The sequence below is a fragment of the Etheostoma cragini genome, chromosome 11 (genome assembly GCF_013103735.1).
Source record: "Etheostoma cragini isolate CJK2018 chromosome 11, CSU_Ecrag_1.0, whole genome shotgun sequence".
Lineage (NCBI taxonomy): Eukaryota > Metazoa > Chordata > Actinopteri > Perciformes > Percidae > Etheostoma > Etheostoma cragini.
The window spans coordinates 18,016,556-18,032,877 of NC_048417.1; the positions used below are offsets into that span (position 1 = coordinate 18,016,556).

Consider the following 16,322-nt stretch of genomic DNA (forward strand, 5'->3'; position numbering starts at 1 on the left):
CCCCCCCCCCCCCCCCCCCCCCCCCCAAAAAAAAAAAACAGAGTCATGCGGGAAAGGATATGCAATGGTAAAAGACAATGTGTGACTTAAAAGTCAGACCATCAAAAAATGTAACCACATGTAGTCCATTTAGCACCAGAGCAGAAAGCGTCAGAAGAAGGAGCCATACAGTTAGACACATAGACAGACAAACTATTAACCTTTAAGGAAGTATTTACTGATCCATATTCAGTCTTGAACCTTTTACTGAAGCCAATAGATGCTGAAGAAGATACCTATAATTTCAAAGAAAGCATTAACGCCTTCTAGAGATCTCCTCCGAATCTAACCTTTTTCTATTTGGGACACTGCCAACAGGATGAAGGGTAACTTCCTCGGATGGGGAAATGTAGCTATCAGATGACCTGGTGAACAGAGTAGCCCAGGTTCATTATCAGGTTTCTGATACCTGTGGCTTGGATACAGCAGTAGACACCCAGCTAACCCCAGGCTTAGCTGCTTGCTCTGACGTGTCACAAATCTTGTAAATCTCTTACAGGTTTGAGGTATTGGTTTTGAGCAGGATTAAATGTGGCTTATCAGAAATACATGATTACACTAAGCCTTCAAAGGCCATTGTTCCACTTGGCATATTGTGGAGGGATTGTGTGTATATCTGATTAGGCTGGATTATGACTTCTTGTCACTTACTCATGTAATATTTAGTTGGATAAAACGGACGAGTAATACCTCATCTAACATGTTCCCATTTAGAAGTATCGTTCCCGTTTCACAATTTAAAATGATCAACCCAGCCTGTTGTCCGATGTCACCATGTCCCCTGATTGGCTCCTTGTGCATGCAGTTTTAGATTCGGATGGTTGTAATGGTGGAGAAACATTGCATTTAATGTGCTCCAATGCATCGCTAACCATGTGAAAAGATGGCTTTCTTGGTGACCTTTAGAACTGTATTTCTTGAGAACATTATACTATACATATCTTTCACTTGATCACTCGGGAACCCCTTAGTCCAGTCTGTTGGAAAGATATTTATAGACCTTTTCAACGGAATTCCATTGCTAGGCAACAGCCTTGCCCCTTCTTAACTTCCCGTCAGTTGATGCGATTCACGTAGACTGGATGCCAGCCGAACTTAGCCCCGCCTACAACATTTGAGGTTGGGAGATTGGTAAGCAGTTCTGACTAGAATCTATGTATGGCAACGTCAGGCTATGTTTTACATACGCTGTAACAGGAAATCAACTTGGGTCCATTTAGAATGTTTATGTTTACATCTGTGAAAAGGTACTGTAGACGGGTGGATTACAATATGCAACAACCTTTTTTGTTGACCTCTTAAGTCATTATTGAAGAGTGCAAGAAACTTTATTTAATTATTATTTTTTTGGGTTATATTTGTTAAATATGAAGCTGCAACCAGAAGATGCTTACAAGTGCCTAGCAGCAGCACTTCCTCTAAACCTGACTATTTACCACTATATATCTTGTTTGTTCAACCCTTACAAAAATGTCTTGACCAAGTGTAGTGACTTCCCAGAAGTCTCTTTACCATCACACATTATAAGTTATTGTGCAAGCCTGAGAGAGAGAGAGAGAGAGAGAGAGAGAGAGGAGTTCTTTTCTTCTCATGAAGCCAGCTGAATGTGTTCAAATTGGGTTCTTTTATTTCAGCAAAACAAATACGGCGGGGACCCTACTCCGTCCACTCATTTCAACAGTTTAGGGGACTTTAATGTTTTTTTGTTTTGTTTTTTTGGTGAGGCTTTATTTCAAATGACAGCGTGGTGCTGAGAATTCACTTTGATTGTTGTTTCCATGTTTCTGATGACAATTTTAATGATAGCGCATGGAGGTTTATTTGTTACCAGATGAAGCTTAGTAGAAAAAGCAGACAAAAGCTGAAGGTGAAAGGGTCTCACATGGCAGTCATCATCTCTCTCCTCCCGGAGATAATGTTTCATGCTTTCTCATTGCCTGAAAGCTCTTCTGTCTTCATAATCTGCTCATTTTCCTCCTCCTTCTCCCCCTCCACGTCAGAACTCCTCTGATTGCAGCAGGGGTGATCGGCGGCCTCTTCTTGGTGGTGATCATGGTGCTGGGCGTAGCTGTGTCTGTGCGCCGGAAGAACATTAAGAAGAAGAGAGCCCTTCGTCGCTTCCTGGAGACAGAGGTGAGAAGGGCAGTAGATAAAAAAATTGAGAAGAGAGAAACTGCTGCCTGTAGCACTGGGAGATCAGAAGACTGCCTGACGATGACAGTAGTATGGCACTTTCCTTACTTAAATCTTTAATATTTGATCATATTGTCCTAACAACTTTGGCATAGCTTAGTTTTTGCTGACCTGAAAATGTGTACGTGAAGAAATACAAAGTCAAAATAAATTTAAAGGAAATTATTAAAAGGGTAGAAAAGAAAAGTTTATAAAGTTATTTTCAGTAAGGGTGGCATACATTACTTTGACGTGTGTGTATGTGTGTGTGTGTGTGTGTGTGTGTGCATTCATAGCACATACTGTACAAAATAAGAGAGAAAAGAGAATGAGACTTCATGTCCCCATGGTTTTCAGACTGCAGATGTGGAGAAAGTATAAAAAATTCAGGGGCTCAGGTGTTGGCTTTACCATAGTATACTTGAAGGAACACTTCTGTTTGGATGAAGTAAGGGACCATACTATTAGAAGAAGAGAAAGCACTTCCTTTGAGCGCATCATCTAATGCACTTGTGTGTCCATAGTGAAAATAAGGTCTGGTTTTGCCGCTTTTTCTCTCCATCTCTTCAGAGCACACAAGTAGGCCTGTCAGTGAAGTGTCTTTGCCCATCTTCTTCTATAATGACAAAATAGCAGTGATATGGCTTATTATCATACTTACACTTACCTCACTTGTGGACCTATGGCCGGCAGCTTTTACATCACATTATTAAGCTAATATAGCTAATGTTAAAAAAGAAGCCTGGTGTCTTTGTTGATGCAAAAGTTGAAATGGCTGCAAACAACGTTAAATGTTATTTGCCAAAACTTGTGCATTTAAATTCAAAAAGAAGTATTTAATTAAACAAATTTAAGAATCTACCCTTTTACAGAGCCATCCGTATAGCTTGGTAAAAAATACTGCACTGGGATCACACTTGTAAACCCACAAAATAATGCTGTAGTGTGTGTGAAGAGTTTTGGTTTTAACCAATTCTACGATGCTTAAACCATCTAAACCACTTTTCACAGTCCATCATGATTAATTTATGCTATTAATGCATTGATGCTTTCTTATCCTTCTGTTGCCAGGAAAGTGGTACAATTAACATAGCAAGTAAATAGTTGGTTTCAGCACCGCCTTGTAGAGGGAGAAGGTGGACAGCTCCAGTGTGTTGTACTGTGTACACAGCCGCATCAACGGTTACAGCAACACTAATGCTGGACAGCTCTATGCACAGTGGACTAGCATGCACGTGTTTGTGTGTGTGTGAGTGTGTGTGTGTGTGTGTGTGTGTGTGTGTGTGTGTGTGGGGGGGGGGGGTGATTGGGCATTTTTAAGACATCTGTATTGTCTTGTGTGTGTTTGTGTTTTGTGTGTTCCACCCTGCAAAAGCTGATTTGTTATTTCATTTAAATGAAGAATGGCTTTTGTTTTTAATCAAATGGTAACCATGAGCCAGAGGGACAGAAGCTGCCGACCACAGCCAGGCTGATTTACACCCTGTTCTGTTGTCCTCTCCGCCCTCCCTCCCTCTCTAATCTTCTATGTTTTTTTTAATTCTCCTTATATCACTCCCTCTCTTGTGCTTTTTTCTTCCTCTGACTAATTCAGCCGCTTGCTTCTCCATCCCTGTCTTGTTGTTGTTTCTACCACAGTTTCTCTCCCACTCTACATCCTTCCTCCCTCCCTCCCTCCCCTCATGTAATCTTTCTTCCGCTCTTGCTGTTAAATCTGTTCATTCCTCCACTTGAGGAGTAATGAGACAACAAAAGTGTCAAATCCTTTTCAGACTCCGCAATTATCCACCTCCCCCACCTCTTTCTGTCGCTCTTCATCCACCTATCTCCATTCCCCTCTTCTGTTCACATGTTAAGTCTCTCACTTGTGATATTGAAATGGTAATGGTACTCCAAGGTTTGGATGTGTTGGAAAAATGTCATTGTAACCTTTTCTGTCACATGAAGTCCTGGGTAGTACTTGGGTAAATCGCAAAAAATGCTTGATAAGATTAACAGGTTTCAAAGAAATTAACACTTTGATTAGGTAGAGTAAATATTGTTTTCAAATTGTACTTCCATTTTGAGAAATTAGGTCTCAGCTTTTAGAAACAGCATTTTTGCAATCAATTCAAGGAACAGTCTTGTAAGTAATGAATATTGGCAATAGTAAAAATAAAATTTACCTTTTTACTGATTGGAGGCACGTAAGTTGGCACCATCTCCTGGAAAAGAGGTTTTTAAATATGCAATATCAGTTGTTTCAACCATTTCTTAGTATTTTCCCATGATGAATCATGACTTGTTAGTCATGATTCATCAACACTTAGGTTTACAACATAAGCTAGGATAGAAGTGCATTCAAAATGCGTTTATACTTACACAAATTATAACAATAAGTGGCTAAAGTTAAGCTTTTCTTGAGCAGGAACTACCTAGAAAAGCTTATTTATGCTTTTATTAGTTCAAGGTTGGACCACTGTAATGCTCTCTATGTTAGTCTGAAACAAACATCCATCTCATGTCTTCAACTTGCATTTTAACAAATACATATCCGTTCTCTATCCCGTTCTCTACACTCTACATTGCCTCCCTGTGCATTTTAGAATAGATTTTAAGATTTCATTGTTTGTTTACAAGGCATTAAATGGTCTGGCCCCAGAGTATTTGTCTGAAATTTTAACTTTGTGGGAGCACAACCGGTCATTGCGTTCTTCACATCAGCGAGTTTTAGAAACACCAAGGTCCAGGTATACAGTGGAGCTCAAATGTTTGGGCATCCCAGGTAAAAATTTGTATTAATGTGCATAAAGAAGCCAAGAAAAGATTGGAAAATTTCCGCCGCTCCCTTCCGAAAGCTGAGACCTGACAGTGTCATGGATTGTTCTCAATCATTGTCTGGAAAGACCAGGTGATTTCATTCTTAAGGTTTTAAATGGCCAGACTCATCTGACCTTGCCCCAACAATCATCACCATGGGTTCTTTTAAGCAGTTGTCTATAAAACTGAAATTGAACAGTGGAAGTTAAAGCAAGATCTGGAGACTAAGAAAAATATCAGACAGAACAGCTCGCAGGATTGTGAGAAAAGCAAGTCAAGACCCACTTTTGACTGCACGATCCATCCTGAAAGAACTGGCAGACACTGGAGTTGTGCTACACCATTCCAATATAAAGAGATACTCGTACAAATATGGTCTTCGTGGAAGAGTCATCAGAAGAAAACCTCTTCTACGTCCTCACCACAAAAATCAATGTTTGAAGTTTGCAAATGAACATAGAGACAAGCCTGATGCATTGTGGAAACAAGTTCTGTGGACCGATGAGGTTAAAATAGAACTTTTTGGCAGGAAGGAGCAAATGTCCATTTGTTCAGTGGCACAGGGAACATTTCACGAGTAGAAGAAAAAATGGATTCAATCAAATTTCAGCAAATTTTGGACGCTAACTTGATGCCATCTGTAAAAAAGCTGAAGTTAAAGAGAGGATGGCTTCTACAAATGGATAATGATCCTCACACCTCAAAATCCATGGTGGATTACATCAAGAGGCGTAAACTGAAGGTTTTGCCATGGCCTTCACAATCTCCTGACCTCACCATAATTGAAAATCTATGGATAGACCTTAAGAGAATTGCGTGTCAGACATACCAGAAATCTTAAAGAACTGGATGACTTTCGTAAGGAAGAATGGGCGAAGATACCTCAAACAAGAATTGAAAAACTCTTGGCTGGCTCCAAGAAGTGTTTCCAAGCTGTGATAATTGCCAAAGGGGGCAGTAAAAGGTATTAACTCTGCAGGGTGCCCAAACCTTTGCAGACAACATTTTTTTGTTTTTCTGTTATTTTGAAAGTGTAAATTAAGGAAATAAAATCCAGCATTTGGCCACATATTATATGAATGTCTAATCTGTCATTTGATGCCTTTTGGAGATTTTTCCATCTTTGTTTTGGCTTCTTTATGCACATTAATACAATATTTTACCTGGGGTACCCAAACTTTCGAGCTCCACTGTAAACGCTGGGGTGATCAGGATTTTGCAGTTGCTAACCCAAGACTCTGGAACAAGTTATCCCCATTCGAACTATTACAGATGTAGCTCATTTTAGGTCCAAACTCAAAATTCAACTGTTTAGTCTGGCTTTTAATACGTAGCAGTACTGTGACAATTTCATTCATCTGTTTCTTTGTAATCTTTTCTATTTTACTGTTTTCTATTTTCACTCTTTCCATTGTACAATTTTTTTATTGTATGTGTTTTTACTCTTGGTTTCTGATGTTACGCACTTTGAATACCTGCTGGTTGCTGTAAAATTCTATATTAATAGATTTTGATTGATTGATTGACTTGTTGGTTTTAGGGATTTACAGGAGGTAAGCTGTGAAAAAAATTAATTCATCTTATTTTAGGGAGCTTGTGTTCTACATGCTTGGGTTACAGTTCCAAATGATTGAATGACTGAATTTTTCACTGGATGTGTTTTAGCTGGTGGAACCGTTAACACCCAGTGGAACAGCACCCAACCAAGCCCAGCTTCGCATCCTGAAAGAGACAGAACTCAAAAGGGTCAAGATCCTTGGCTCTGGGGCCTTTGGGACTGTTTATAAGGTAAAATACACACAACAAATAATAGTAACTTTTAGCATGCGTTTCCCTTGGGGCTTGGACAAATGAACAGTGTTGTGCATGAACACGCTTATGTTAGTTATGTTATGAGAAGTATTGATCCGTTCATCTAAAGCTCTGTAAGAAGGCCACATTTTTGTTTTTGAATATTTTGATGCTCAATATTTTTACAAAATATAGAATTGTGACCTTAAACAAATTAAAAGCTTTGTATAACCTTTTTTGTTAGTTATGAATACTGACATAAGGTATCTGCAGTAACCTCATATTGCCTGGCAGATTTATTACTTGAGCTCTTTACCATACAACCACGCATGCACACACGCACACAAACCCACACACATACACACTGTGGTTTACCTTTTTGGGACTATGAACTGATTCAAAATGGTTTCAAAGTGGCAAAACTATTGTAATCTGAGTGAACTGAACTTTGAGCTAGCTCTTGTGAAGTGTGAACTGGCACAAACCTGTAAATAAGTGAATATACTCAAGTTGAGATCATGATGTGAGATAAAAAAAGAGGATGGCAAGAGAGACAAATTGCAGGATCATTAATGACAGGAAATGAGATGGAAGGCTGGAGGCAGGGGTTGGAAAAGAATAAGTAATAGCAGACACTGATACCTCTGGGCTTACAGTGAAATAAGAGGTAGCTGAGGTCACCGGCAGTGTGATGATGGGTTGGGGAGAGATACAGAAATACACAGCTGAAATTAGAAAGAACAGACTCTCACTGAAATCATATTTGGTCATTTTTGTAGATTCCTCCATTGATTCTAAACTGTAGCACGTGTCTGGGTCAGAGGTATGTGAACAGGAGTGCATATGTCCATTTTGAAAAGTCTTGCACATTTTCTGGGGAATTTCCCGGCAACTTGTAGGCATGTAAGAATATAATGTCCGTTCATCTGGGTCTCATAGGTGAGCACTATGACTCAGACAGTTTTCCTTGGTGGCCAGGAGGCATCAGAGGTGCACCTAAATCCCCTCCTCTGAATCATCTCAGGGTTAAGGAACAGTTTGTTGATACTGAGATCCTCCCAGGCGGTCAGCAGGATAATCTAACTTCAGCAGCTTGATTGCATGATCTTATTTTTTCAGGCACAACTCAGAGGCCTTGACTCGGGCTGAGGTTTAGCATTCAGATTTTCTTTTTTGCGACTCAGCTCTCCTAATGTTTTGATATAACTCCCAATACACACACTTTTGAGTGTTATGCTGCTAAAGGTACCCTGTAGAGTTTTTGTATTTTGTGTTTTACTAGCATATGCAAACATGTAGGCACACAAGCATGCAGGTGTGCTGCGTGCAAGCCAGCAGGAAGACAATGATCAGGTGAAACAAAATGCAGAAGAGAGTTAACTAAACCTAAACTTCCATTAACCTCAGAAATTGACCAGATTTGGTTAATAAAAGCAGGGCATTATGATGTTCCTTGGTTTCACACTATTTCAGAGTTGGAGGTCAAGAAACAACATAGTAAAGCAACTACAAATGTGAGGTAGTAGGCTGCGAGCTGATGTAAATGGTTCAGGTTTCAGAATATTATCAAAATTCTGCTTTGCAAATGTTTTGAGGAATTAGTTAGGAAAAAAATGCATTATAGAATGCACAAAATGTATTTAGTTGAGAAAAACTGAATTTAACTATGTTATAAGATAACTTCACAGGATAGCTTTAACTGGTAAGCAGTCAATTTTACCATCGTTTTCAACATAACATATCCTGAATTCTTAATTTAAGAAAAACCAGCAATTTATTCTGCTGAATAATATGAATCTACACAAGAAAGTGCAAGTAGAAAGATCGAGTTTCAAAAGAAGGCATCGCATTGAAATGACAGCTGATGATCTGGAATGATCAGGACCTGCTGTCACCTGGGATATGTAGTCACATCAGGGCATAACAAAGGTTGGACACAGTTAGAACATTTGGTTCAAGTTGAGAGGCTCTTGATTTTTCTCCTCTTTAAAATGCTTTGACCACTTTGGCAGCTGCTGAATCACTTTAATCCCACCAGAAAATGAGATACTTCAAAATGATTAAGTAGCTTTTCCCAGGTCATTTTGAAGGACAAAATCACTGTTAATCATAGAGCATACAGAACAGTAAAATTCAAGGTGAAAATTCCTCCATGTATTAATTGAGATTCCTCTTTTTCAAATTTCTGACATCTTTCTTTTGATGTTTGTGAGTAGTATTTTGTAACTTTGCGTTCACTGAAACAACTCATTATCTGTTTGTGTTTGTGTTTCTTTAGGGTATTTGGGTCCCAGAAGGTGAAACAGTGAAGATTCCTGTAGCCATTAAAATTCTAAATGAGGCCACGGGACCCAAGGCTAACGTGGAGTTCATGGACGTGAGTAGCTTGAAAACTTGAAAATGAAACAGAAACAATAAATACCATTTTTTTCTAGATCTCCATCAGCTTTAATTATATGTAGTTGTATTAAAGCATTCCAAGCTTTGGTTAGATCAGTCCAGCAGATACAACATATTCCTATCACTGATAAGTATGTGTTGCAGTGACACATAGTTAACTGCAGGGATATGACCATCTTAAAAACTTTTTTAAAGACTAAAAAAGTCATTTCAAAAGAAAAAACTTACTGATGTCAGCTCTGTTGCTGATATGAAGCTATTAAGAACTAAGTTAAAACCCCAAAGACATCAGGATAGAAACCATCACTGGCCCCTTGGACTCTAACATACACCCACATACACACCAGGCCACAGGCTCCTGTCAGCACAGTGCACGAGGCCCCTTTTATAAAACATTCACAGCTCAACTTATTTCAAACGGAAAAGTGGAGAAAAAAAAATTCTAAATTATCACCCTGTGATGATGCAATGCATATGAAATAACCTCCATCAACACACGTACACATGCAGATGCAGGCACACGCACATTTAAAGTGACCCAATTGCACTCATCGTTTGACAGTCTAAGAGGGAGAGTTTTGTGTTAGCAGTTCTATTTTTATCAGGACAACTTTAATGAATATCCTGCGAGTGTTTAATTTAAGGCTTTATGCACTTGGAGGGCTTGTCTGACAGTCAAAGAAGCAGCAATAAAAGAACATATAGGGAGACAAAAGAGGGTGATATGGTGCTTTACTATATATATATATATATATATATATATATAGGGATAGAGATATAAATGTTGTATATTCATGTTCTAGCGAAATAAAAATCAAGCAATGTGATCTGTGTGTGTGTGTGTGTGTGTGTGTGTGTGTGTGTGTGTGTGTGTGTGTGTGTGTGTGTGTGTGTGTGTGTGTGTGTGTGAACACCCTGACACAAAGCCAGCTAAAATCCCCCAGCCTCCCTTTTCAACACTCACTCAGACGGGTTGTGTAAAAACGTGCATGCATAGATAAGCCAAACTAAATCTAACAATACATGTTAAGATTCAAACAGAAAGACAGAGCACATGTGTTGATGTTTAGTCTAGTCATTTTCTTTTCTCCCAGTATTTTCTCGTGACCTCATATTCACCCTGTTCCACAGTATTCCTCTATTGACGCCTTAGCAGCTTGGGGCTCAACGTCTGCTCCGGGGAGCATAAGTGGTAGTTACAGAGGGAAAGGAGAGTACCATTCATTTACTTTACCCATCCATATTTTCTCACCCGGACTGGGAATTCTGACTGGTGACCTTCTAGCTGCAGGCCACACTCACTTGCCACTGACTGTTTATAGAATGTCACCAAGGATTGATTGTCCTTTAGTCTCTCTTAGTGTGTGTGTTTCACCCACTCCCTACCTGTGGAGCCATTACAGGAGTGAAGCTTCTCCTTTTAAACAGAAACAAAATGCCAATACTGCCTCCAGGCTGTCAGTGCCTAACAATCGTGCAGGGTGTCAGTACCCAGCAATGTTGCCATGCATGTATGTTTATATAATCCTAGCAGTGGCTACAGGCAGACATTGAATGCTAGTATGCAGTTCCTTTTGAAAGCCATCATCCTCCCCAACGCTTGTTTTTTACTGAAGCAGGATAAACCCTTATGGTCTGTCCTTGGAAATTGCATTCAGTCATGCTGTTTCCCATGTGTATAAATAAGAGGATCTCCAGTTATTTTCATTAATGTTTTTGCTCAGTACTTATTCTATATGATTATCAAACTTGTGTACAATAAATGTGTACAGTATATTTATAAACTATGATAATAGACTGCATGTGTAAAGTACCTTTTGAAACAAAATCACACAATGCTTTGCAGAAAAAAGTTACATCAATATCCTTGAGATTGTTTTGTTCTACTTACACAAATAGAATTGTTGGAAATAACCTCAAAGTTTGTGTATTGATTAAAGATGGATTTCAAGAGAACAAGGGTCTAACTATTTTACTAATGTAATGCTATTACTCATGAAAATGAAATACTTATCTCCAATATAAGTTGGTTAGAACAAGTAGGGGGAGTGCTTTTTTCCATAGAAGCAATTTACAGGTTTTTAGTTTTAATATAACTCTGAACACATGTGAACATTTTATTTCATTTTAAATTTAATATAAAGGAATTACTTGAACGAGAATGAAAAATCATGTTTTATTATGTCTAAATTTGGTTGCAATTTAGTTCAAAAGGAAAAGTAATTAGAGAAGAAATAAATATGAAGTGACCTGTGACAGGCCAAAGTCTCCAATCACGGTTTATATTTTCTAAAAGAGAAGTCTAGTTTTCTCTCAGAACACTGGACAATTGCTGAACTATTATTTTGAAATCCGGTAATTGCCCAATGATGCCAAAAAGAAACTGCCTAACACGGCTTTAAGTATACCCAAATAGTAGTCAACAAGTCAAGAATTTGGATGTTTTTTATTTACCTACCTTTATTGTAGATTTTAGCCCAAAAAACTAACAGGCTAGTGTATTTTAATGTTATTGGGGTCATCCATTCATAGACCTGAGCTCACAGATTTTAATCTATATAATGTGATCCTTTTGTCATCAAGAAGAGTTAAAACATCTCAGGAAACCTTTGGGCAGTTGAAAGGGATTGTGTCCATCTTCCGTACTGTTCCGAATATACTGCCAGCACATGTGCAGTGTTCTGATTATGCAAGCATTGTGATACATGAGCCATATACTGTAAATCCTAGACTGTGTTGTGGTAGTATCTCTCTGTCAGTGTTCAGTGGACCTTTACACACTGTATATCTGTCTCTCTCCAACATACACACAACCATTGCCACCTACGTTGTCTGTTCGTGCTGCACAGCTATCCATCTCATGATGAATCATCACATTAACCCATAACCCCTGTAGTCAAACTACTTTGTTGGGTAGTTGCATTCTTTAACAGAATAGATGGAGGTTTACGTTTGCCTTTGGTAGTGTTTCTGTATCATTTGAATAACCTGCATGTTTATAATCATATGCAAAATTGCAAACTAATATAATCTTTGCTCTTGTTCTAAAAATGCCGCACGTAAAGGTGATGAAACTTCAGGCAAGTTCAAAGCTCTATAACTAATGTACTGGAGCAGCTTCATCTATGTACAGTACATATTATTCTCTAATAACAACCCACTGGAAAGACAGAACTCGTACTGCATGTTGGTTTAAAGGACAGTGACAAATGAGTTACATCAGTGCCACGTAGGTGTATTAGCCACATTTTTAGTCAACTACAAAGCGTGCTGACAGTCTTGTGATGCAGTGAGTCACTTTGATGTCAAAGTTATGAATGAAAGTCTACTGTTTCTGTGGAACCTTGCTGCTTGATTCAAGATAATCTTCAGCCTTAAACAGAATAAGGGATCAAATGGTCTTTGACAGTTCAGTCTACACTTGTGCGATATATTAATAAAGTAAGTCTTTGAACTTTTGTTCTGGCATTTGTCTTCTGACACTAACCGGAAGACTATCTGCTTGGGCACAATATAACACATTATGGATTTGGTTCTTCCCTCACATAGATTTTCTTATTCCAAATATGCAAACAGAAACGCATACTTGTTAGTAATTGACAAGTCATCAAGAAAGAAGCCTACGGCTGTTGTGTAACAGGATGTTATGGGTCCAGATACTTCTTTATCCTAATATTGAGTAGCATAGTGGTGCCTAGGTTTGGAACAGAATTTTAAAGTTACACAGCACTATCTAACATCACACTTATATCATGTGACCACAGTGTGTTTTCTGTTTTGATGAAACAGTTGGCTGCTACCTACAGTGAACAACACTGAATCGGATGACACATTTTTTCAGACCAGTCAACCTCTACGCCAAACCCTTTTCCCCACATGCCTGAGTGTATATCTTTCTCACTCAGGAGGCCCTGATCATGGCGAGCATGGAGCACCCCCACCTGGTCCGCCTGCTGGGCGTCTGCCTGAGTCCCACCATCCAGCTGGTCACACAACTGATGCCTCATGGGTGCCTGCTCGACTATGTCCTCGAGCACAAGGATAACATCGGATCCCAGCTGTTGCTCAATTGGTGTGTCCAGATTGCCAAGGTAAGAACGGAAAAGGTTGCTTTATTAGCTTCTTTACTCGCTGTACGATTGTTTGGTTTGGTGATTGAGTGGTTGCTTGGTTGGATAGTTGGCGGGCTTCGGAGCTGATAGATAGACAGAGGGTTGGTTTTAGTATTAATAGACAATTATGTTACCTGAACAGTTTGTTCATCAGTGGATCACCTCCACTGATTTCTGCTTTGTTTGCTATTCTGGCTGTTTCACCAAATATCTGAATCAATCATACAAAAAGATTTAGACAGATGGAGAGCAATTGAACCGTTAGTGGATCTCCACTGCAGACTGTGGATCCACTGCTTTATATTTTATGGTTGTATTGTAAAATTTGCTGGTGACAATTTTGACTGTTGTTCCATGACCTTTTGTATTGATCCACCCACTGTGATTGCTATTCTCCCAGAACAAATCCTTTTCTCTCGGGTTTAGTGAGAAAGATTATTTATCCCTACATCTAACTGCTGTTGTACATGTATGATTATACTTAGAATTCCACTCAATCTTATATTTTTGTTGGGTTTTCACATGCATCCTTTTGAAATCTTACTGTAAAAAGTACTTGTGTTTGCTTTGCAATACATATAAACACAAATCAACTAAACCTCCCAGATATTCCTTTTTATAACATGTTTCAACTTGAGGCCGAGTGAATTACTTCTTTGCTTCCAGAGTAAAAAGTAGATATCTGCGGATATTTGGTAAAGTGTCAGTGAGAGTGTGCTGGTGTGTGTAGAGAATTCAACAGCAGACAGCAGCGCCCCTTGCCACCTTCTCCGGAGAACTTAAGTAAATAATTCAATGCCCTGCTTGACTTTGGTAGGGGAAGTGTTGAGTGCAGGGAGCCTAGTTTTACAGGATCACGGTTGTAGGAGTGCATTATAATTTCTTCTAATCAATTTGCCAATATTAATAGGTGACAGATTCAATTTGTAATGATCTCCCTTTTTCTGGCTCTGCCTGACACAAATCGCCAAGAAGTTAAATTAACATCTCTGCCACAGTATACAACCCTAACACAAGTATTATGAGCATACACATTTTGTATTAATTTATTTATTAATTATCAAAATGTATGCATAGGAGAGCAATTGCAGTAAACGTTATGTATATAATTGTGATTTAATTATAATTCTAAACATGCTGCATTTGACACACACAAAATACACAGAACAAACTAATGGGTTAAAGCCAAAATAAGCAGAATGAAAAGGACTTAGCAGTCACTGCATTCCAGGATATAATATCTTAGACAAATATTTCTGTTGCCATTTCTGGCTAAATCAGAGGCATGCAGTACTCCACTGAGCTTCCATGGAATAATATGAAACTATCAATTACATTTTGCTACACAGTTAAGATCACACCACAAAAAGTGCTTTCTGTTATACCACCGGCGATTACAAAAAACACTAATTCTTGCCACACTGACAGATTTCCCATGCTGTGCAACACAAATATTTTCAATGGTATGAAATTAATCACACAAATTACTTTGTGTAAAAACGATGTAGATTGGCTATGTACACATAAATAAATACATGTCCGCTGTGAACTGTTGTCAACATAGAGATGTATCATTTATAAAGAGTAGAGTTAATATGATTATGTATTATTTACCGCAGTTATTCTGTGTCTCAAGCGTGTATTGTTTAGTGTTTTTAATAATTGGCCACGGCTCCTGGTGACTCGTATAGTTGTCAGGGACCAGGGTTAATAAGGTGCACACATATGGGTTCATGCAAACACAAAGTGTCTTACACAATGCATTTGTCTAAATATCGCCAACAAGGTAAATTGGGACCACTATCAATATTTAAACATGTAATGCTCATAATATCTTGTCCCTGACCTCAGTCAAACCTCTTTCCTGCTGATAATTTCATTATCTCTACCATGAATGTGTACATCCAGTACTGAAGGGACTTGCGGGGCTCTTAAGGCACCTGCAAGTGATAGAACTCCACTCTCTAAGGCAACATCCCTGTGGCCCTCCCTCTCTGTCATCACTGCCATAAATTATTAATAGGGTGATCTGCCATGAGAATCATACTAATGAGCAGATTCATTAGAGCTACTACGCATGCAGGGCTCTGATGCCACGGAATGTTTTCCTTTTTTGGGGTCGGATTTTTCTTTTCCTGTTTTATATTTCCATATCCGCCCACTATAACACACTATATCACTTTTCCTCATTATGTCTGCTTGCTTTTTAAATTTCCTCCTCATTCAGCCACTCTGTGGTCTTTTTGTTTATACACTATAAAGTGTAGTGTTGCTACAATGGCAGATGTTTGACTTTGGGACCCCAACTACAATACTAAAAGTGATATATCAAAAATATGATTCCACTGCAATATCGTGGTAAGAAAAAAGAAAACGCCAAACAATTTGATGTTCAGTTGATCTGGACAACATCCTCAAGAAGCCTGATACTAAATGATCAACTAATTTAGAGGAAGTGAAATCCACATATACATGGTTATCTGTTAAACGTTGTAGAGATGTCTTGATATCACATTTAATATCTGATACCAATATGAGTACCAAAATACCACAGCATCTGCTGATGCCCCGCTTACACAACAAAAGAGAGAAGATGATATCTTATAATGAGCCATTACCACTCTGATACCAATACTTATATTTCCACTTTATATTATATATATACAGTATGTATACCATATATTACTCTACTAAGCTGTTAACAAACATTGATATGCTACTGGCATGTTTTGATTGATTTGATATATTTATTAGCACAAAAGCATCATTCATTTAAACTATTTTGACGAGTGGTTAACCCACGAGCGTTCTGTGATTTGGGGCTTGTGCCGCTCACTAGTTTGGCAAACCAGGAGGTGAGGCAGCAGTAACGTTGTGGATGGCTAGCAAAAACAAACCTCTTAGAGCAGAAATTAATAAAGAAAATTGTATTTTTAATGACATGTTCAGTTTCAAATCTCTTTTTAAAATGGTTCTCTCAACAAGTCTAAAGTTATTTGCATGTACTGT

General features: G+C 38.6%; 1 protein-coding gene and 1 long non-coding RNA gene across 3 annotated transcripts in view; one reads left to right on the forward strand and one right to left on the reverse strand.

The window, feature by feature from the left end:
- Window positions 1–1,287, reverse strand: part of LOC117952541 — an 8,249-nt gene extending 6,962 nt beyond the window's left edge. The window contains exon 1 of the long non-coding RNA XR_004658445.1: window positions 1,119–1,287. This is a non-coding gene — a long non-coding RNA (uncharacterized LOC117952541). The remainder of the gene's footprint in view (window positions 1–1,118) is intronic.
- LOC117952536 (receptor tyrosine-protein kinase erbB-4-like) overlaps window positions 1–16,322 on the forward strand; it is a 317,936-nt gene that overhangs the window by 257,493 nt on the left and 44,121 nt on the right. Inside the window, exons 17-20 of one of the 2 annotated variants that reach the window (XM_034884894.1) lie at window positions 2,040–2,172; window positions 6,676–6,798; window positions 9,080–9,178; window positions 13,107–13,292. In XM_034884894.1, the coding sequence (XP_034740785.1) occupies window positions 2,040–2,172; window positions 6,676–6,798; window positions 9,080–9,178; window positions 13,107–13,292 (541 nt within the window). The remainder of the gene's footprint in view (window positions 1–2,039; window positions 2,173–6,675; window positions 6,799–9,079; window positions 9,179–13,106; window positions 13,293–16,322) is intronic. The other variant, XM_034884895.1, reaches the window with a different exon arrangement.